At 29.1% G+C, this 25,325-nt stretch overlaps 1 protein-coding gene across 1 annotated transcript in view; it reads left to right on the top strand.

Annotated features, from left to right (window-relative positions):
* The window catches only part of LOC135949156 (uncharacterized), a 71,274-nt gene extending 58,310 nt beyond the window's left edge, over positions 1-12,964 (top strand). The window contains exons 7-10 of the mRNA XM_065498621.1: positions 2,618-2,929; positions 3,345-3,643; positions 3,965-4,256; positions 12,378-12,964. Coding sequence (XP_065354693.1) covers positions 2,618-2,929; positions 3,345-3,643; positions 3,965-4,256; positions 12,378-12,811 — 1,337 coding nt within the window. The 3' untranslated portion in view covers positions 12,812-12,964. The remainder of the gene's footprint in view (positions 1-2,617; positions 2,930-3,344; positions 3,644-3,964; positions 4,257-12,377) is intronic.
* Positions 12,965-25,325: the final 12,361 nt, after the last annotated feature.

Genomic DNA, 25,325 nt, shown 5'->3' with positions numbered 1-25,325 from the left:
TACTAAATTCCTGATAAAACTTGAAAAACATAAGAAGATATGTATGTATATGCCGAGGTAGCTGAAAAACGATATCTAAGTTAGTTAATTATCTTTATTACCTCAATGAGGAATATGTAGCATTTAGTTTATCTGACAGAGTAACTGTGGAAATAAAAACTAAAATGATGAAAGAGGAAAATAATGAAGATGAAATTATCAAAAAATTATTCATTTAACAAGTAAGAAAGTATGGTCGGTCAACCCCGACCATATAATAGGGTATTAGTAAATGAGCAAAAACATTTTTCTTTTAAAATTTCAATAATTTATATTCGTGAGTGATTTTCAGAAGTGCGCCTTATATGGGAGCAATGACCAATTATGGATCGATACCATGAAATTTATTTATTTATATGAAAATTATTTATGTTGAATTTCATGTGTATAACAATATTTTTAGGAGATTTATACACGTTAAAGTGATTATCGGAAGCGGGTTTATATGGGAGCTATGTCTAATTATTGACCGATCATAACAAAAATTGGTGCCAAGAATTCCGTATATATAAAACCTATTTGGAGCAAATCTTGTGTAGATGCCTACATAAATTAAACATATATGAACGATAAAGTCCAATTTCGGGAGGACATTTGTATAGGGGCTAGGTGAAATAATAATTCAATGGACTTAGTCGTTGGGCCGAAAAATTATAAGTACTAAATTTTGTCAAAACATCTTAAAAATTGCGACCTGTACTTTGCGCACAAGGTTTACAATGACAGCCAGATGGAAGGACGGACATCGTTTAGTCGACTCAGAACGTGATTTAGAGTCGATCGGTATACTTAAAGGTGGGTGTAGACAGATATTAATTCTCCAAATATACAAGAAAAGTTTTAAATGGATTTAAAATATCAACGTATTTTTTTTGGCACGTTGGAGGATTGAATACAAATATGGTTATATGTTATTGCCAAAAATACGCTTTTATTATTAATATTTTTCTGTTTTTGTAGTAAAATATATATTTTGTAAATAGATTTTATAAAATGCGTTTGTGATCACTGTTTTGAATCGATGATTAAGCCAATATCAGACTATTCAAATAATGCTAGTCTAAGTGTTAACTGAAAATGTTAAAAATGCAGATTTTGTTGAAAATTTTTTCTGAGAAACAAATAATATAATTTTCAATAATGTTAAAATCTTTATTCTATGTTTAGGTTTGCAGAATTTCCTTAAAAAACAAAATCTATATAATTTTAAAAGTTATAAAATTATTTTTATTAAAATATCAACACAATTTTCTAAATAACTTAATTTGCACATTGAAAAAATAGCTTCTTTTAAATATGTATATGAAGTTGACTTTTTTAAAAAAATGTATTGGTATAGATTCCAGTATTCAAATATTTATTGCTTTTTTCTTAAAGTATTGCAAGAGTTTAAAAGTGTTTTATTCAAAGCAATACATAGACATTGTTAGAATGTATATACAATTGGACAATTCACAAGGTCTTCTATCATGTCATATTGTCTTAATATTTCACAATGGTTTGAAAAAGTTGTTATTGCCTTTCAAGCTAAAATATCCTAAACTATTACTACTCTGTATACTATGTTTATTGTGTTATCGTTACCAACCAGAAGAGAACTGCTTTAAATATGTTATTAATTCCAGATATGCATAAAATGATTTTAAAGGAAAAACATGCACTAACAAATCAATACAAAATTCTTAAAATGTTCTGAATCTGATAAATATCTACTTTATACACGGCTACATTGAAAGTACAGAAAAAATAACGTCCATTTGGATGATTCCGGTTTAACTGCTTATTAGTATCTGTCTGATTTATTAATATTTAAAAAATATAATTTAATAAGCTACTTTGATTTGATTTAATATGTATTTAGGAATTAAACATACATAAAAATACAAAAAAGGATAGCGACGTAAATAAAAAATCAGTTTGTTAATTGCTAAACCAACAAAAAAAAGAAACATTAATATCGTAGTACATTCATTATTGAGGTTAAAACTAAAACCAAATGAACAAAAATTATTTGATTCGCTTTAAAATGAAAATATTTCAGTATTTAATAATTGCAATTTAAGATCATTTTTTAAACATTACTCTTAGTGTACAGCATACATTTGGGGTCATGAGTTATGACATGCTGTTAAATTTAATTATTTAACATCATTTACTAAGCTCTCATTTAACACTCAAAGCATTTAATATCGATTAATTAAAAAAGTCATTTCATTGTGGTTATGCTAAATGTCCGAAAAATGGCTGAGGAATATTGTACTCGTAGTAACTATGTTTCTGCGTGCCAAAAGGCTGCTTAACATTGTCAACACGATGTTGTACATATGAACTAGTAAAACGGATATGTATCTATGTGTATATAAGTTTTCAGAAACATAACTAAACTAAACTATGACGCACTTGTTGTGTGGCAAACTTTTTTTGTGTCACATCGAGTGAAACCAAAAAAAAAACGAAATCACATCACACCAGACATAAATCATTTTGCTTTAAACAAACATTTATTTTTCGCTATGCCAGTCAGCCAGCCAAGCCAAGTGATGATGAAGAATAACGTTTCTGCTTTATTTGATTTCAGTACCCAAACAAGTGCTTATGGATCGCTACGAAACAGAAGTTGAAGCTGATGAACCAGAAGACTTTGAGGGTGATGTTAATGATTTGTACGATGATGAATTGTTCTACAAGGAATCTGAAGCAATACCAAAGTTGTACAGCAACACAACTGTGCCGGCTGCTCGCAACAATGCGAGCACAACAATAGCTGCTAATACAACATATAATACTGCCACAAGTGCTAATAGAGCCAGTAATGGTTCGTTGGGTTTTGAGGGTGATATTGGTGGAGTAAATCCCGTCATGACACACAGCGCCGATATAAGTTTAGAAGGTAATTATACCAATACACACACGAATACAAATTACAAGAAAAGATTTTGCAAAAAAACCAAAGAAAAACATGTTTGTTCACCTCCAACCGCAAAACGGGTTAAAACATTAAAAATAACTGAATGAGGAAGAAATGGATGAACTTAACAAATGACATTGCAATTAAGTAAAGGATTTATTGCCACATATGTACATACATATGAGAGAACATGTTACTCATAGCTACAAATTACCAGTGTTCGTTCATTTAGGGATTTCACACAACAACTAAAGTTTTGTGGTCATATTTTAACTGCTGTTTTCTTCTTTCTTTTATTTTCTTCCCCTCTTTCACTCTATGGTTCTTATTTTTCATTTTCCACATCCATTGTTTTTCACAAAATATTTCTGTGGGCACCGCACCATTGAATGCACAGGCGACCAAGAACGTTTGTTCGTCTATCTTCTGACGGCGGGTTCAGTCGGAGTTATACTCTGCATAGTTGCTGTTGCGGTCAGAGTGGTGCTGCTGAAGCGTCACGAGAGCGTAACTGACACCCATTCAACCTCGTCCGGCAAAGGAGGTGTTGGTGGTACTATAAGCGGTGGACCAGGAGGCGGCGAAGGAGTCAGTGAGACTACAATACCAAACGGCTTTAATGACACAATTTCCGAAGTCGATGCTGACATCGATTTACAAACGCCAATTCCAGTGCCAAGTGTGTCAAAGAACGAGGTAAGTAAATAAACTCAAGTGACCAAAAAGAACAACGGCTACGACAATTGCAATCTTTGCAAAAACTATGTACTACTACACGACAACTACATTTACTTTTTTTTAGTTTTGTTGTTAAATATTTATGAATTTGGTTTTCCGTTTTTTTATGTTTTGTGTTTTGGCCCCAAACAGTTACGAGCCTTTTGGTACAAACACGTAAATAAATTGTACAATTTAATTTGAGTTCATAGACTGTGCGGTTGCCATAAATTAATAAACTGTTTTGTGAATGTGCATTTTGTAAATTGTTATTCTTGTTTATTTTACTCGTTAACACAGAATTACATGACTTATGCACCAACTTCGAATCTCTACGGTACTTTGGGTCCTTCAAATGGTTTAATGTCCCAAAGCAGTACGGCGGGATCTGTATCATCGAGTCTAATGAGCAATACAACGATTTTGTGTGGTCCTAGACAATCACCGGATATTTTGGGAATGTCATCCCAAGTATACGCCACAACAAATGGCTCAAATACGGGGTCACCTGCAATTGGTGGAATTTTAGCACCAGCAATTGTACTCGGTAGTACTGGTGGCTCAATTGTTAGTTCAGGTAGTAATGTTATCGGTAAGTACATTTTTTATTAGTATTTTTTTCTAAGAGCATTCAATAATTTGGATCATATGTGAAGTCTACCGTCAGTGTTTGTGTGTTTTTAGGGAAATGATAGGAGCACAGGAGATCATAAATAAATAGTATCATGTCATAATAACAACAGACTTCACTTAGGGTATTATAACATTGGATAACCATGGTAATTGTAACATTGGAAGTCGTTAAACGCTACAAAAAATAACACTGTTTCAAAGTGAATATGGGTTTAACTAGAGCTTCGCAAATTAGTATTAAAACCTTCGAAAACATTCTCAAAATTTTGGGATCCTCTAAAACAAACAATGTAACTCAGATCTCGTTTTATGCGGATTCAAATTTATGCGATTTTTACATAAATTTTTTTTTTAGAATTTTAAAATTTAAAAGAAAATTTTAGATGTTTTTTTAAAGCATTTTTTAAGTTAAACCAATTTTGCATCACTGATATAATGGTTATACATTAGAGTGCTCCAAAAAAATAAAATTGCGAATTTTGACCGCCCCCCCCCCCCTCTAGAATTGTTCTATGTATTGTAGAAACACATTGTATAAAATATTAGGATGATAGGATAACGTTAACTGGTGGCGCAAGTACTCTCAAGGGTTAATTTCCATTTTTGTACTGTTATTGTGAATACTAGACTTCAATTTATAGTTTTCTTAAGTTTCATCAGAATCGGCCAAAAAATATATAATATTTCGCTATCTTTCTATGAGAAATTCCAAATATTGAAAAAATTTACCTTTGACCTTCACGATTTAAGGGTTAAAGATTTCCGATTTTAGTAAAACTTTCAGACTATATTTAAAATTACCTGGACTATATTATTCTGAATAGCTTTTACTTAAAAATCATTACAGTACGAGGTAAGGAAAAACTATAGGAGGTATTGACATACTTTTTTCACATTTTTATTCCCTATTATGTTGTCAATAAATCCCCATGTGATGATCAAAAAATTCTGAAATTTGTTTAACAAAATTTTTAAAAATTTGAAATTGGAGTTTTGAACCTGCCGTTAAAAAATTTAATTTTTTTGGTCATACCTGCGAATAGGTTAACGGTATCCTACGAGGACAAAAACTAATATACAAGTAAATATGGATATATTTTAAGTAAAAATAAGCTTTTATTTTAATATTTCTCAAAATATGTTAATTTTGTTCATAAATTTATTGTTCTAGTGGCCTGAGACACGTTAATGGCCTAGCGATTTTTTAATAACTTTAACATTTTTTCACCAATTTTTGTCTTTTATATCTTATTATAACGAAAATTACGTACACATTTCGATTCTTTTAAATTAAATTGTAAAAGTCATTATTTAATGGCAAAATTTTTACAAAAACTGAAAATATTGCATATTTTCCCCTTGTAAATGCACCTCAAAACTTCAGCGTCGTTGCGCCACCAGTTAACGTTATCCTATCATCCTAATATTTTACACAACGTGTTTCTACAATACATAGAACAATTCTAGAGGGGGGGACGGCCTGTACCTAGTAAGTTTTTTTCGTCCATACAATCTTGGAGCACTCTATTATACATAGTTTGTTACAAAATCAAATTCTTAATATGGATTCAAATACGGAAAGAGCATTAAAGATTCATCGCGGACTGACTGATCTGTTTCCCGGCTATAAACAGTTGCATAAGCAACTTAAAAATTCAAAATCGCAAAGTTTAATGACAAATTATCTTGCAAGAAAAGAAGCAATTGGAGCTCCTAAAAATTCTTTGATTTCGTCCCCTATTCGCTAGATTAATTCTAGTGATGAAAATGATATTTTATCATATGATGACAATATGATTATATCATCTAGTGATGAAAGTGACGTTGAACCAATTCCAAAACGATGCAGATAATTATTCAGTGATTCAGATTAATCATACATATTTACAGAATTTCCTTAGAAAATGTGATAGCTAATTTTTTGGAATTTTGGAACGAATCATTAGTTTTTATATGAAGCTAGAGTATCGTTTTATGCGAATTCAATTTATGCGATTTTTTTGGAACGCATCCCTTAATAAACGAAAATTTGATTTTCGCCAGTCTCAGCCCCCCAGTTTGGTGGAAAAATTTTAGGTAAATCGGTTGGGATTAAGACTGGGGTTAAGAAAACACAAGAAATGCAGTGATTTCATTCATATAGAAAAAAATTTAATCAACTCTGATTCGCAGATATGACCAAAAAAATATATTTTTTTTAACGGCAGTTTCAAAACTCCATTTTCAATTTTTTAAAAATTTTGTTAAACAAATTTCAGAATTTTCTGCTCATCTCAATGGGATTTATTGGGGATATAATGGGGAATCAATATATGAAAAAATTATGAAAATATCTCTCACAGTTTTTTCGTACCTGCGGTTTAAATTTTTAGAGAAAAACCAATTTATTTGGCCATTTTTTTTGGCGAATGAACAGAATATTATAGTCCAGATAATTCTGAATATATTCTGAAAGTTTTACTAAAATTGGAAAACGTTAAACCTTAAATCGTGAAGGTCAAAAGTAAAATTTTTCAATATTTGGAAAATCTTTGATGAAACTTAAGAAAAATATAACATGAAGTCTAGTATTTATAATAACAGCACAAAAATGTAAATTAACCCTTAATTTCACTTGGTGTTGAAATGACCCCAAACTTTAAAAAACCTTGTCAATTGAAATATTCCTGATCAAAATTTGATTTTTAAAGGAAGCTAACTTAAAAATATTGTACTGTGTATTTGAAAGTAGTAAGTTAACCCATTTTAAAAATTTTTCATAGTTTTGATCAATTTTGACCACACATTTTTTAAACGGCAAAATATTGTGTTTATACCTGATTTTTGCATTAAAATGTAATTAGTATTTTAGAAGAATAAAATTGATTTTAACCCTTTAGTATACTTTTGATTTATTAGATTTAAAAAAAACTTGAATGATTCAGTTTATTTAATTATAATAAACATTAAAATTGGCACCATTCATATTGACTGTATTTTTCGTGATTTTAAAATTTGAGTGTCATTTTAAACCCAAGTGCCATTAAGCTTTAATTTCAAGTTTTGTGCTGAAATTCCAAATATGTATTGAAAAATTTTACATTTGACCTTCACGATTTAGAGTTTAGCGTTTTCCAATTTTAGTAAAACTTTCTGAATATATTTAGAATTATCTGGACTATAATAGTCTGAATAGGTTTTACTTAAAATTCATAACTGTAAAAAAATTTCAAAATTTAAACCGCAGGTACGGAAAACTATAAGAGATATTTTCATAATCTATATACATTAGGGTGGCCCTTAATAAACGAAAGTTGGATTTTGGCCATTCTCACCCCCCAGTTTGGTGAACATTAGTAAAAAAAAAGTTTTTGTAAAAATTTTGCCATTAAAAAATTACTTTTGTAATTCAATTTAAAAGAATCGAAATGTGTACGTAATTGTCGTTCTAATGAGACATAAAAAACAGAAATCGGTTAAAAAATTTTAAAGTTATTAAAAATTCGCCAGGCCATTAACGTGTCTCAGGCCACTAGAACAAGAAATGTTGGAACAAAATTAACATATTTTGAGAAATATTAAAATAAAAGCTCATTTTTACTTAAAATATGTCCATATTTACTTGTATATGAGTTTTTGTCTTCGTAGGATACCGTTAACCTATTCTTAGGTATGAACAAAAAAAATTAATTTTTTTAACGGCAGTTTCAAAACTCCATTTTCAAATTTTTAAAAATTTTGTTAAACAAATTTCAGTATTTTTTGATCATCTCATTGGGATTTATTAAGAGTATAATAGGGAATTAAATCGTGAAAAAATTATGAAAATATCTCTTATAGTTTTTCCGTACCTGCGATTTAAATTTTGAAATTTTCGAGAAAAACCAATTATTTGGCAATTTTTAGGCCAATGAGCTCTATTTTCTTACTCTTATGAATTTTAAGCAAAACTTAATTAGAATATTATAGTCCAGATAATTCTAAATATACTCTGAAACTTTTACTAAAATCAAAAAACGTTAACCCTTAAATCGTGAAGGTCAAAGGTCAAATTTTTCAATATTTGGAATTTCTCTTGGAAAGATTTTGAAATGTTCGAAATGTTGTATATTTTTGGGCCGATTTTGATGAAGTTTAACAAAAATATAACACAAAGCCTAGTATTTACAAAAGCAGCAGAAAAATTAAAATTAACCCTATATAGCACTTGGTGTTAAAATGACCCCAAACTTCTAAAACCATAAAAAATTATGATTTTAAAAGTTTGGTGTCATTTTAACCCCAAGTGCCATTAAGCGTTAATTTCCATTCTTGTGCTGTTATTATAAACCCTAGAGTTTATGTTATATTTTTGTTAAATTTCATCAAAATCGGCCCAAAAATATACAACATTTCGATCATTTCGAAATCTTTCCAAGAGAAATTCCAAATATTGAAAAATTTTACCTTTGACCTTCACGATTTAAGGGTTAACGTCTTCCGATTTTAGTAGCAGTTTCAGAGTATATTTTGAATTATCTGGATTATAATATTCTGAATAGGTTTTACTTAAAATTCATAAGAGTAAGGAAATAGAGCTCATTGGCCTAAAAATTGCCAAATAATTGGTTTTTCTCGAAAATTTCAAAATTTAAATCGCAGGTACGGAAAAACTATAGGAGATATTTTCATAATTTTTTCACGATTTAATTCCCTATTATACTCTTAATAAATCCCAATGAGATGATCAAAAAATTCTGAAATTTGTTTAACAAAATTTTTAAAAATTTGAAAATGGAGTTTTGAAACTGCCGTTAAAAAAATTAAATTTTTTTGTTCATACCTAAGAATAGGTTAACGGTATCCTACGAAGACAAAAACTCATATACAAGTAAATATGGACATATTTTAAGTAAAAATGAGCTTTTATTTTAATATTTCTCAAAATATGTTAATTTTGTTCCTACATTTCATGTTCTAGTGGCCTGAGACACGTTAATGGCCTGGCGAAGTTTTAATAACTTTAACATTTTTTGACCGATTTCTGTTTTTTATGTCTCATTAGAACGACAATTACGTACACATTTCGATTCTTTTAAATTAAATTACAAAAGTAATTTTTTAATGGCAAAATTTTTACAAAAACTGAAAAAAATGCATTTTTTCCCCTTGTAAATGCATCTCAAAACTTCAGAGGGCTTGCGGCACGTCTTAACCCCAACCGATTTACCTAAAATTTTTTCAGGATGATTTTTTTGCTAATGTTCACCAAACTGGAGGGTGAGAATGGCCAAAATCCAACTTTCGTTTATTAAGGGCCACCCTAATATAGATATATAAAAGAGTAACGTTACTGACTGACTGACTGATTCATCATCGCACAGCCCAAACGGCTGAAGCTAGAATCACGAAATTTTAACTGTGGGTTCCTCCCTCCCCAAAACGATCCGATAAGAAGGGATTTTTGGAAATTCGAACGTTTAGGGGGTAAAAAAGGGTAAAAACGGGTAAATTCGGTAACCTTATATCTTCAAAACTAATAAAGATACAAACAAACTTAAAATAGCATGTTACTCCATTTAAAAAATAAGCTGACAGGTGTTTCGTACTTTTTGGAAATTCGAAACTTTTAGGGGAGAAAACGGGTAAAAACTGTATTTTGGTACTTTTTTTGCACCCTATGTATCTTTTAAACCAATAAACATAGAAACAAATTTTAAATCGTATTCATTAACTAACATAAAATAAAAAATATAAGTTTGGTACTTTTTGGAAATTCGAATTCGAAAAATTGTGTTAATTTTTGGTACTTTTTCATAAAATATGTTTTTCTATAATTTGACATAGACATACGAATATTTTATTATGAGCTCCCACCACGTTACAGAAATTTATTTGAATGAAATTGTACCACCTCAATGGGGATAAAAAAGGTACCAAAAAGGGGATAAAATCGGGAAAATACATTATATTTGAAATTTTAACGTTGGTTCCTGGATTCATACAAAAATTAACTAACAGGGTGTTATTTGGAACTCGAGTACCAAGGTGTATATTGGGCCAAATCCGGGTAAACAGTTTGGTACTTTTTTTAAAACATATTTATTCTTGGGCACATTAACACAGATTTTAATATTTTGATACATGCCTATAGCATAAACAATTTTGGCAAAATGGAATATTTTTAAATTTCAAACTTAAGGGGTGTTCAAGTAAGAAAAGGGAAATTGGTACTTTTCTCCTAATGGTACTTTTTTAAAATTTTAAATTATTTCAGTTATCGACATTAAAGTTAGCTGATATGTATTTGAGTGAAGTTAGTGTTAGGAATAGGGGATAATATTTAGGTACCAAAATGTGTGAACTGTACTATAGGTACTTTTTTGTTCATCTAATGGTACTTTTTTGAATTTTCTATAACAATGGACTTAGAAACACGAAATTAAACATATATGGTCCTAAGTGAGTGAGAATTCTAGGGGGAGACTTATTGGTACTTATTCTTTATTCAAATGGTACTAAGACGTGCCTTAACCCCAGCCGATTTACTTAAAATTTTTTCAGGATGATTTTTTTTGAGGCTAGCCAAAATCCAACTTTCGTTAATTATGGCAAAAATATGTATGTTTTTATAACAAAATGTGGTTATAAATTATAACTTATAATACAGTGGCCTCACTTTTGCTGTGGTTTGTTGACAGAGGTTCCAATTGTAATCAGGCTGTAAGCATATTATTTTGAAACTGTTTCTTTGTTTGAAAGTTATGAGCATTATCTTTTTAAAAAATTAAAAATGTTGTTCATTCGAAGAAAAATAATATTTTTGTCTCTTATTATACCCTACACCACCATAGTGGGGAGGGTATTATGCGTTTGTGCAGATGTTTGTAACGCCCAAAAATATTAGTCTAACACCCACCTTAAAGTATACCGATCGACTTAGAATCACTTTCTGAGTCCATTAAGCGATGTACGTCCGTCCGTCTGGTTGGCTGGCTGGCTGTCCATGTAAACCTTGTGCGCAGAGTACAGGTCGCAATTTTGAAGATATTTCGATCAAATTTAGTACATATTATTTTTTCGGCTCAAGGACCAAGCCTATTGAAACTGGCTGAAATCGGTCCACCATTTCACCTAGCCCCCATACAAATGTCCTCCCGAAATTGGACTTTATCGGTCATAAATGTTTAATTTATATATGTATCTCCACAAGTTCCGCTCCAAATAAGTTTTATATACACAAAATTCATGTCACCAAATTTTGTTACGATCGGTCCATAACATAGCTAACTTTAATATAGACATAAATCACACGACCTAATTTCATGGTGATCGGTCCATAATTGGTCATAGCCCCCATATAACCCCACTTCCGAAAATCACTCAAAAATATAAATTATTGAAATTTTAAAAGAAAAATTTGTTTTGCTCTTTTACTTAGTGTAGGGTATTATATGGTCGGGCTTGACCGACCATACTTTCTTACTTGTTTTTCTATATGTGTAAATGTAGTTTAGTAATTTATGACTGAATTATTACTAAACTAAATAATATTAAACCTTAATTATTTTAAACATATTTTAAGAATTACTAAGTAACCTATCACCTCAAAAACTTAAAATGTGTTTTCTCAAATATTGAATATTTATTAGTTCTGAAGTAGGGACGAGATACAAAAATTATTATAATCCATAAAAAACTAAAACGATTTCTTTTAGAGCTAATTTCGTTTTAATAATTGACATATTTTATCCCAGACTTACTTTAAACAAACGGCTCCGTTTAAAAATTATTTATATTGTATAGACAATTTTAAATAAATAAAACATTGGACAATAATTAAATATTATGTATGATTGAAAACACAAGGATGTATTTGAAACTATTTGATGTGAAAATCAATTAACTTAATAACTTCCATAACCACTTTAAAAAAAAATAAACCTGACGGTCCCCACTCTACTCGTAATGTGGTGCTTAAGAGCTTTTTCCCCTTGAAATACTTTGTATGGGAAAACATTTATATTTATACCATTCAATCTTATTTGTCTATTCAAACATTATTGTTTTCAGTTTTACTTACTTATGTATTTCTTTTGTTCATTTCATTGTTATAATGAAGGTACTATGGTTCCCATTTCATCGTTGGCACAATACACAACAGCGCCAACTTTTCGTTCCGGCTATATACTGAATAGTGAAAATGTACTGCAAAGGCCGCCCAACATGGGCACACCACCAACGTCAATGGCGAGCAATGAAACATACCTGTGCCAACAATACCAGCAGCAGCAACAACAACAACAGCCAACGATATCAATGCAAACAACTAGCAATAGTGGTTTAACGCCAACGACTGCCACACTCAGACGTATGAAACAGGCAAATGCTGCGGCTGTTTCTACTGCATCTCCTCCACCACCTTCGTCCGCTCAACACCACCACCAACAGCAGCAACAATCGATGGCAGCAGGTTCAACGTCAACCTACGATGGTCTGGCACCACGTACTTTATCCACTGGGGTGGCTGTTAACTCGCAATTCTATTACGGATGACAAAATGTACAAGAAAACCAAAATGAGCACAATACAACAATGTACACAGCTGCTGCCGCACCAAAGACAGCATCATCACCGTCTTTACAACATCAACAAAAAACACAGCAACCCAGTAATTGTTCTCGAACTAAAACTTCAGAGCCACTTAAAAAATTGGCGTAAACATTGATAGCGATAATATGCCAATTCAATTGATAATAATAAAAAAAAGTGGCAAAAGAAAAACAGATGAAAAGAACAAATAAACAAGCAAACTGAAAAGACAAACAAACAATAAAATGAACTGAACTGAATATGGGCTAAAATTGTAAGCAATTGTTCTGGAATGCTTGTTATTTCAATAAAATAAAAGTCGAATATTGTTGAACATTGGCTCTTAAACGAGCAATGAAAAGAAGAAGGGACAATACAATATTTTTGCATAACTAAAGTACCTTTATATAAATATGAGATTCATTTCTCTAGACAAACCATAATATTTAACAACAAAATATAAATTTATCTGGCAGTGACAACATCAATTCATTGTACTACAATGCAAACAAATAAACAATACATATTACTCGGTTAAAAGGCCAACTTTATGCAAATCAACAATAAATTGACAACATTGGTTAAAAATAGCCAACCAGCCAACTATTCAGCCTTCTTCGACAATGTTTTGTTAGTCCTCGTATTTATAGGGATTCAAACGAAGCAAATATTTGCTGGCATATAGTGCAACAAACAGCCAATACTACCACCAATACGAACATCATCTAAACAACGTTAGAGTGAACATTTTGCTTTCTAAAAAAAATGGACGAGCTTCCGGTAATGTAAATACTACACATACTACATATACATATATATAATTTAACTAACAAAATATTTATATATAAGTAAAAAAAAAAAGAAATAAGCAAAAAAATCAATAAAGTTGTCTATAACTACATATACATACATATTAGGGTAGCCCGTGGAGATGTCGATGTTCCCCACAAAAATTAAAGTTAAGATAATTTTCAGATACTATTTCTCAAAATATTTGTCCTTAGTATTTGGCGAGCTGAATCAAATGATAAAAATATAATTTCTTTTTTCGTTCTTTTTTTATATATCTCAATATCTTGTAAAAGGCCTTTACAAGGTGCTTACAATGCTGTATATTCGAACGTTTCTTATTATTCGCAAATATTTTACGTTGTTTTTTTAAATTTTTACATAGAATTATTTATAGTAATTTATGTTTTTTTTGTATTGAATCAATTAGTAAAAATTACATATTATAATAAATTTTGCAAATGCATTATGAATGCAATTTTAATAAAATATGTATTTTTAAATTACTTAGTTTAAAATGGATATATTTACCTGTGTGAGGTTTTGTAAATCAATCAAATCCGACCTCTAGATATTGGCTTGTGTACGTTTGAAGGTGTACTACATTTGTACGAAAACACATAAAAGCCATTTTTGAATAAGTGGGTTTTTGTATGGAGAAAATTGTTGCTGTTAAATTATATTATAAAGATAAAGACTTTGAGTCACATAAACAAAATGGCTGTTACGTCAAATTTAAACTTTTAAAGATTATTTGAAAAAAATGTTTAGGTGGACATCATTTCCAAAAGTGCATCAGAAAATCATAAAATACGAGTATTTAAAATTTCAGCCCATGTAAATTATCTTGATTTAATAAAAATCGTAGATAAAATCTAAAATTTTTTTAAATTTAAAGGAATACAAATGGAAGCCTTTCCAAAGAAAGACAAAACTAATATTTTCTCAGTGTTCTTCGGTGGTATTCATGGCATGTACAATCTCAAAAAATAACATATTTTTACAAAAGTTTGAATATTTTTGGACCTACAAGAAAATGTCTGACATTTCCAAATTTCCGTACACAGAAAAAACTATATTTTCTGATATTTTCTATTGAATTTTGAGTTTTGAATTTAATAATTTTGAATATACAATTTTCGTTATTGGTTGAACTTTAAATCAGGGTTTCGAAGAACTACTAAAAGCAGTCGCATTTTACTGAATAGTTGACTTTTTTCAGTCTCATACTTAAAAAAAGTAACTAGTTTCAGTTTTTGATCACATGGTTACTGAAAACAGTTGACTGTGCACACACATTACAACAGCAAGCAGCAATAGATTTTGTTTTTTTTCAGCAGCCAAACGAATCAGCAGCCGCCATGTTTCAGTTTTCAACTCTACCGAACTGATTACACGACTTCAGCAGCAAAAACATTTCTGTGTGTGCTGCTTACGCATTGTCAGTTTCGAGTTTTGTTTTTCGTACTACGCAGCGTAACAAAAACTGCTAGCTCGACTGAATAGTACGACTGGCTAGTTTGGCTGGTTGTATAAAATGTGTGTACAACAACACACACTTTATGAAGCTAGGTTGAATCGTATGATTTTTTGGTTTTTGTGTTTACATATCACAGAGGAAATTTAAATGTTATTATTGTTAATAGAAATAAATAGGAAATTCTTATATTTATTATATCTTAATTAAAAATACTAAAAAATAAATTTAATAAAATTATTAATTAATAAATTTAGAATAAAAAAAATTATTGATATTTTTTTATTATATTTTATATTGACTAACACAGTACAACATTTTTCAGTCCATTGCTTTGGGACTCAATTCTGACAATTGCACGTGAAAGTAGCTCCAAAAATAAGGGGCTATTTTGTCAAGTTGGCTGCCATAATAATTTAATGGCCATACGAATTTTTTTCCTCAAGGTGGATTTTTATCACTTTTTCTATATTTTAGCACGGTTATATTGAATAGTAGAAGAAAAGTACGGAACATACCTACCCGAAAAAGTTGCATCCAGTGCCTTAAAAATCGCAAAAATGAACATTTTTACCAATTTTTCACCTTTTTTGCTCAATAACTGGATAACAAATCCAATTATGGACCGAACACCATGAAATTAGGTCGTGTGATTTGTGTTTATATGAAAGTTATTTATCATGAATTTTTCTTGAATACCATAATTTTTAACAGATTTATTCACTTTAAAGTGATTTTCGGAAGCGGGTCTTATATGGGAGCTATGAATAATTATGGACCGATCATAATAAAATTTGGTGACATGAATTTTGCATATATAAAACTTATTTGGAGCGAAATTTTGTGTAGATACATATATAAATTAAACATTTATGACCGATAAAGTCCAATTTCGGGAGGACATTTGTATGGGGGCTAGGTGAAATAATGAACCGATTTCAGCCAACATCAACAGGCTTCGTCCCTGTGCCGAGAAAATTATATGTACCAAATTTGTTTATGATCGGTCCATAATTATTCATAGCTCCCATATAAGACCCGCTTCCGAAAATCACTTTAAAGTGAATAAATCTGTTAAAAATTATGGTATACAAGAAAAATTCATGATAAATAACTTTCATATAAACACAAATCACACGACCTAATTTCATGGTGTTCGGTCCATAATTGGATTTGTAATCCAGTTATTGAGCAAAAAAGGTGAAAAATTGGTAAAAATTTTCATTTTTACGATTTTTAAGGCACTGGATGCAACTTTTTCGGGTAGGTATGTTCCGTACTTTTCTTCTACTATTCAATATATACAACTTTGCTTCAGCCACAAAAGAGATATTCCGTACGGTATACGAGATATAACCGTGCTAAAATATAGAAAAAGTGATAAAAATCCACCTTGAGGAAAAAAATTCGTATGGCCATTAAATTATTATGGCAGCCAACTTGACAAAACTAATGATACAGAAGTCCTTATTTTTGGGGCTACTTTCACGTGCAATTGTCAGAATTGAGTCCCAAAGCAATGGACTGAAAAATGTTGTACTGTGTTAGTCAATATAAAATATAATAAAAAAATATCAATAATTTTTTTTATTCTAAATTTATTAATTAATAATTTTATTAAATTTATTTTTTAGTATTTTTAATTAAGATATAATAAATATAAGAATTTCCTATTTATTTCTATTAACAATAATAACATTTAAATTTCCTCTGTGATATGTAAACACAAAAACCAAAAAATCATACGATTCAACCTAGCTTCATAAAGTGTGTGTTGTTGTACACACATTTTATACAACCAGCCAAACTAGCCAGTCGTACTATTCAGTCGAGCTAGCAGTTTTTGTTACGCTGCGTAGTACGAAAAACAAAACTCGAAACTGACAATGCGTAAGCAGCACACACAGAAATGTTTTTGCTGCTGAAGTCGTGTAATCAGTGCGGTAGAGTTGAAAACTGAAACATGGCGGCTGCTGATTCGTTTGGCTGCTGGAAAAAAACAAAATCGATTGCTGCTTGCTGTTGTAATGTGTGTGCACAGTCAACTGTTTTCAGTAAGCAAATTGTTGAAATTGAAGACTTAAACTTTTTTCAGTTCAGTCGTTACATGAGGCTATTTATTTTGGTGCTGAATATTAAACCCTGCTTTAAATACAAAAATTATTGAATAGATAATTTTCGTAATTGAAAACATAAAAATAACATATTACGATAATTATCTATTCAATAATTTTTGTATTTAAAGTTCAACCAATAACGAAAATTGTATATTCAATTGTAAAAATTATTAAATTAAAAACTCAAAATTCAATAGAAAATATCAGATAATTATGTTTTCTAGCACATGAATACTTGATTCAATTATGAAATAATTGAAAACAGTTCAATATGTGAAAAATATTTGAATTGAAACGGTTTTAGAAATAGTTTTTTCTGTGTATGTGTTTTCTTTGCGAGAAATATGAAAAAAATCATGAAAATCTGGATCCAGCTCAGTAGACAGATATTAACGCCAGTACAACAATTTTAAGAAATGGTATCTTAAAATTAATCAAATTATTTTATTTTAGTTAGGAAGATTAACGTCTATTTTGGGGGTCACGGTAAAATGTATGTACATAACACTCATTTTCTGCAACATTGTCATAACTCAAATAATTTAATTTTTCAGGAAACCCATTTTTAGATTTTAAACCGATACATTATGGTTCAATTTATCCCCTTTTTCTCAATCTCTGTTTATTTTTAATCGTGACGATAAACTGACAGTTCTCATACAAAAAATATGTTAATTTGAGGTTTATCGTTACGTAAAATGATAACCAGATATTGAGAAAATGGGGGTTAATCAGATAACATCTGGTTAAATGTTAATATGAACACACAAACGGCAACGCACAACTAAAGTAACACGTTATTGCAAGTAATAGACAATTGGTTATGAAATTAGGAAAAAGCTTCTATGGCGATCCTGCGTCTGATTTTAGAAGCTAGTTCACAATATTTTATCAGTTATTAAAACAACTCATTTACTATTCAATGGTCGAAATTTTAATTTTTTGAATTATGACGTTGTTGCAGCAAACGAGCGATATGTACATACATTATTTACTAAACATAGATAACATAAATACAATTGGGGGATTCAAACAGTCTGCTATTAAGTTATATTGTCATAATGTCCTAATATATTATGATAGTTTAAACAAATTTTCGTTGTGCTTTAAACAAAAAAAGTGTTATTTAACAATAGTTAAAAAATCCTATTAGTTTAAAACTTTTTTGTTTGAAACACAACAAACATTTTTTTAAACTATCATAATACATTAGGACATTCTGACAATATGACCTAATAGCAGACCGTTTGAATCCCTCAAATGTCTTTCAATGGTTGAATTGACTAGTGTGAGTGTAGTTGTTTATGTGCGTAATATATGTATATGCATTAGAGTGACAATCAGTTGTATGGAAAAAAATTTTTGTTAAAATTTTAAAGAGTGCCGGGTGGAATATTGTGACACTAGGCCTAAATGTTAAGTGCTGAAAATTTGAGCCGAATCGGGCAACGATTTCTGGACGCGCATCGAGGTCAAAGTTCAGATATATGCAAAATTTTACTGTTAATATGGAATAAATAGGTGAAACTCGTTAACTTTCTGCATTGTTTTCTAGAAATGTGTAGATTTATTTATATTAATGAATATTACATTAAAAAAAAATTTTGGAAATTAACCCTGTATCTCCTTTGGTTCAAAATGACCCAAAAACTGTATTATCGCTAAAATTAGAGAAAAATGCAAATTTTTCAGTTTTTGAAAAAATTTTGCTACTAAATAAATACTTTTGCAATTGAATGCAAAAGAATCGAAATATGTACGTAATTATCGTTGTAATGAGATATAAATGACAAAATTTGATTAAAAAATTTTAAAGTTATTACCAATTCGCCAGACCATTAACGTGTTTCAGGCCACTTGAACAAAAAATTTAGGAAAAAAATTAAGATATTTCGAGAAAAATTAAAATAAAAGCTAATTTTTACTTAAAATATGTCCATATTTACTTGTATATGAGTTTTTGTCTTCTTAGGGTACCGTTAACCTATTCGGAGGGATGGCCAAAAAAAATATTTTTTTTTAACGGCTGTTTCAAAACTCCATTTTCAAATTTTTAAAAATTTTGTTAAACAAATTTCAGATTTTTTCGATCATCACATTGGGGTTTATTGAGATCAAAATAGGGAATAAAAATATGAAAAAATTATGTCAATACCTCTTACAGTTTTTCCGTACCTGCGATTTAAATTTTGCGTTTTTCAAGAAAAACTAATTTTTTGTCCATATTTAGGCGAATGAGTCCAATTTCCTTACTGTTATAAATTTTAAGTAAAACCTATTCATAATATTATAGTCCTTGTAATTTTAAATATCTTCTAAAAGTTTTACTAAAATCGGAAAACGATAACCTTTGAATCGTGAAGGTCAAAAGTCAAATTTTTCAATATTTGGAATTTCTAATGAAAATATAGCGAAATGTTATATATTTTTGGGCCGATTTTCATGAAACTTGAGGAAAATATAACATAAAGTCCAGAATTTAAAATCACAGCATAAAAATGGAAATTAACCCTTAGCAGCACTTGGGGTCCAAATTACCCTCAACTTTTAAAATCACGAAAAACACAACAATTTTGACCCCAAGTACTCTTAAAGGTTAAAATCCATTTTTGTACTGTTGTTGTAAATGCTAGACACCATTATATATTTTCCTCAAGTTTCATGAAAATCGGCCCAAAAATATATAACATTTCGCTATATTTTCATTAGAAATTCCAAATATTGAAAAATTTGACCTTTGACCTTCACGATTCAAAGGTTATCGTTTTCCGATTTTAGTACAACTTTCAGAACGTATTTAAAATTACAAGGACTATAATATTATGAATTGGTTTTACTTAAAATTTATAACAGTAAGGAAATTGGACTCATTCGCCTAAATATGGACAAAAAATTAGTTTTTCTTGAAAAACGCAAAATTTAAATCGCAGGTACGGAAAAACTGTAAGAGGTATTGACATAATTTTTTCATATTTTTATTCCCTATTTTGATCTCAATAAACCCCAATGTGATGATCGAAAAAATCTGAAATTTGTTTAACAAAATTTTTAAAAATTTGAAAATGGAGTTTTGAAACAGCCGTTAAAAAAAAATATTTTTTTTGGCCATCCCTCCGAATAGGTTAACGGTACCCTAAGAAGACAAAAACTCATATACAAGTAAATATGGACATATTTTAAGTAAAAATTAGCTTTTATTTTAATTTTTCTCGAAATATCTTAATTTTTTTCCTAAATTTTTTGTTCAAGTGGCCTGAAACACGTTAATGGTCTGGCGAATTGGTAATAACTTTAAAATTTTTTAATCAAATTTTGTCATTTATATCTCATTACAACGATAATTACGTACATATTTCGATTCTTTTGCATTCAATTGCAAAAGTATTTATTTAGTAGCAAAATTTTTTCAAAAACTGAAAAATTTGCATTTTTCTCTAATTTTAGCGATAATACAGTTTTTGGGTCATTTTGAACCAAAGGAGATACAGGGTTAATTTCCAAAATTTTTTTTTAATGTAATATTCATTAATATAAATAAATCTACACATTTCTAGAAAACAATGCAGAAAGTTATTGAGTTTCACCTATTTATTCCATATTAACAGTAAAATTTTGCATATATCTGAACTTTGACCTCGATGCGCGTCCAGAAATCGTTGCCCGATTTGGCTCAAATTTTCAGCACTTAACATTTAGGCCTAGTGTCACAATATTCCACCCGGCACTCTTTGAAATCTAAAAAAAAAAAATCGGCTGTCACTCTAATATGCATGTGTGAATGTGTATACAAGTACAATCAACAATTTAGTATAAATAATAAATTTAGATACTTAGAATTGAAAGTTTAGATATAATAGGGAAATGTTAAATGAATGCAGTAATATAAAGTTATAATATTCAGATATTCGGATAGACAAACTGACAAATAGACAGGTTTACAGACAACCAGACAAACACAAATACTTTATACATAAAAAATATCACTTACCGAAAATTCTAGCAAAATTATTGAATTAATTAGAAAATATTTATACATTTAGTAAAATAAATTATACGCATACACAGCTACAAACTATATCTTGATTAAATACGGACATAAATTGTACGAAAATGAAAATTTTAACATTTCCTTAATTTTAAGATTTTGATTTCTTCATAACTACATATCAGAGCTGTAAATGAATCATTCTTTTTTGATTTTAATTCATTATGAATTAGCTAAATTTTGAATTAATTCATTGAATTGAAAAAATGAATTGAATGAAATTTGAATCAATTCAAACGAATTAAGCAGAAATGAATTTCAATTCATTTCTAATTCAAATGAATTTGTAAAAATGAGTTGCAATTCATTTACAATTCATTTGAATTGAATTGATTTTGAATTAATTCAAATGAATTAGAAAAAAGAATTAGCAATTCAAATGAATGACTCGAAAATGAGTTGCAATCAATCAAATTCAAGAGCAGATCTCTAGGGGGAATGAAAGATTTCTCCTACCAAAATGAAAATATCCAGTACAAAAATTGAAAAGCCTTGTCCTGTATACGCGCCTGATCAATGAAAACATGGTGTTTGGAGTTTATTTCTTCAAGAAGAACTGATTTTTATTTTGAAATTCGCTGAACGACAAAACATATTTAATATTCAAGAAGCAATTAATAATTTTTGAAATTTTGTGACCCACGACCACCCAACGACAAACTTTTTGCTAATATTTATATTATATTTATTTCAAAAAAATAAAACTATCTTCCAAAAATAATCAAAAATCAGGAAAAATAACAATGTATGTATTTCAAAACACAATTGAGTTTCATAAATAAGGCTAATTGGATTTAATTAGAATGCATTTGGAAATGAATTGCTAATTTTTTTTCTAATTCATTTGAATAAATTCAAAATCAATTCAATTCAAATGAATTGTAAATGAATTGAATTAATTCAAAATCAATTCAATTCATTTGAATTGGAAACGAATTGCAATTCATTTTTACCAAATTCATTTGAATTAATTCAAAATCAATTCAATTCATTTGAATTAGAAACGAATTGCAATTCATTTTTACCAAATTCATTTGAATTGACTCAAATTTCATTCAATTCATTTTTTTGTGTGAATGATTCGCGAATTAATTCAAAAATGAGTGATTCATTTACAGCTCTGCTACATATGTACATATAGGAAAAGTCTAAAACCATTTCAAAATAGCAATAAATTTTTAATAATTTGTTTTCTATTTAAACATCTTCCAGTTTTTATATTGAACAATTTCTAAATGTTTGCACTGTTTTAATCATGAAATTTGCACTCATGCGAGTGTAGAATTTTATAATATTATGGCCCAGGTAATTATCCATGGGTTAAGCGAATGGCTAAAAATAGTGTGATTAGCTTTTTCCATTTACCAGTACGTATAGCCAACATTTTTATACCCTTCATCATAAGTGGCAAGGTATATATAAATTTGTCATTCCGTGTCCCCACTAAGTATATATATTCTGGATCGTTATTGATAGCGAAGCCGATATAGCCATGTTCGTCTGTATGTAGAAATCGACAAAATCGGCTTATTTTCGATCTATATCTGGAATAATAATTCATTAATATAGACAATATCGAGCCATAACCGCCAAAAAGACGTAAGCGCCATGATTATCAATTTTCGTTTTTTGATAAATATCGATAGTTCTCGATCAAAGTACCATCGCTGCATAATGTACCGTTATGATTTTACAGCAAAAATAATTTAGACGTAAGTACAATTTATTGTTTTTTCTACATATTTTGTGAACAAGAAGTGGCGCTTACGTCTTTATTAGTTTTAACAAATTAATTAATATTAGTATTTTAAGGTTAAAAACGTTAATTTGAATTTGTGTAAATGAATATAATTTGAACAATATAAAAAAATTTAAACATTAAGTTGTGTTTTTAATAAAATTGGAAGGGTGTAACTGCCAGCGAAAAAGACGTAAGCGACATAAATACCCGTTATCTTGGAAATATATGAAATAAAATAAATGCAATATATAGTTAAGAAGTAACTGTGCATACATACTCAATTTCACGATAATTCTTAGACTTCAACCAAGGATATTTAAAAAAAACCTTCCCCTGTAAAATTTGGTTTTTGGCGCTTACGTATTTTTTGCTGTTATGACTCGATATGGATATCTAATGATAGATATTTCAATGTCCATTGCAAAGATGTGTATTAGGCTTGGACTTACAATGGGTCAAAATCGGGAAAATTCTTTTTTAATCCGAATTTTTTTCATCAGAAAATTTTTTTCATTTATTTTCTAAAAAAAAAATATTAAAAATTTAAAAAAAATAAATGGAAAAACGTTTTTTTAAAAAAATACATACATATATAAAAGAGTAACGTTACTGACTGACTAATTCATTATAGCTCAGACCATACGTCTTTAACGACAGACATTAAATTGGAACTATATTACACTGATTTGCTTCCATTATAAAAAGTGGCTTATTGATTTACAAAATCTTTTAAAATTAATTAAAATATGAATAGTTTATTAAATTAAATGCATGTTTAAAAAGTAAACATTTGAATATTTAAATTTTGCAAATTATTTTTTTTTTAAATTTCTCCCTGTCGAATTTTGCAAAAATTATTATATGCATCTAAAGAACCGCTGAACAAGGGGTACTTTTTCGCATTTTTTGAAAAATTGTTTTTTTATATTTGTTTTTTAATATTTGGGTTGAAATCGTCTGGAAACAATCAAGTTAGCAACATTTTTTACTGAGTAAATTAATTCTAAAAAAATTTATGCTTAACAAAAAAAATAATATATTTAATTTTAATGTGTAATTTGTTTATATATTAGATCAGGATTAAAAATATTCATTCAAAATATTATCGTTTAAAAAAACGCACTTTCAGGTTCATGCTGCTTTTAAAGGGGCAAAATAAAAAAAAATCAATTTCCCAAAAAATTTAAATGAGCAAAAAATACATTTTGTTCTAATCATATTATACTTATTATGATTATACTTGTTATGATTGATCAATATTACTTATACGCTGAAAACTATAAACTATAGCTGAGAAAATTGCATTTGTTAAAATGAAGTTTTCAAGAAATAAAAATAAATATAATTACGAAAAAAATAGAAAACATAATATAATCTTATAATACTTCTCGAAATTTCAATAATAATGAGGTAATTTTCCATGTATATGGACTTGTTTCCAACCAAGTGTGAAAAAATCAGAGCGTAATTTTCCATTTTTTTGAAATGAATAATACCCTTTAAAATTGTTACAGTTTGTTATCAATAAATTTTTTGATATACAAAAATGTTATGAAAACGTTGCTCATATATTGGGAACTTATAAAGGACGAATTTGTGGCAACCACAACTCAGTTTGAAGTTTAATTGTCAGGAGATACGAATCGAATGGTTTTCAAATATGGATTAGAAGAAGAGTGCTACATCACCATAAACAAATTATGTAATACAATTTTATTAGAAAGGATATTCAATCAGCTGAATTGTGAATATTTTTCTTGTACCTCTCAAAAGATTTCCTCAAAAGATTATTTCGCCCCCTTAAAAAACTGCATGAACCTGGAAATGTTAACAAGTTTCTTACTTATCAATAGATACATCTAACTGCCATAAGTCACCACATTAAATGTTAAGGATATTTGATATAAAACCATTTTTAAAAAATAAAGAAAATAAAGTAACGATAACGATAATTTTTAACGATAAAATTTTAAATGAATGTTTTTAATCGTGATCTAATATATAAACAAATTACACATTGAAATTAAATGAATTTTTCTTTTTCGTCTTACACTACTGTTGTACGTTTTGTTAAGCACATACTTTTTAGAACCCATTTACTTAGTAAAAAAAAAGTTTGCTGTTGGTGTTATTCACTCATATGTCTTCTTTTTTTCCATCCAAATTAATTTTTCTTTTCGAAAATGTTTTATAATAAAATAAAAATATGTTTTTTCAGTTCTAAATTTTGAATTTTTCTGCTTAAATTGGCTAATAAAAATAACCGAAAAACGAAGAATAAGTGTCGGTCTCTAGTGTAGAGGGTATTC

The sequence above is a fragment of the Calliphora vicina genome, chromosome 1 (genome assembly GCF_958450345.1).
Source record: "Calliphora vicina chromosome 1, idCalVici1.1, whole genome shotgun sequence".
NCBI classification, from domain to species: domain Eukaryota; kingdom Metazoa; phylum Arthropoda; class Insecta; order Diptera; family Calliphoridae; genus Calliphora; species Calliphora vicina.
This window is presented reverse-complemented; position numbering and strand designations above follow the sequence as displayed.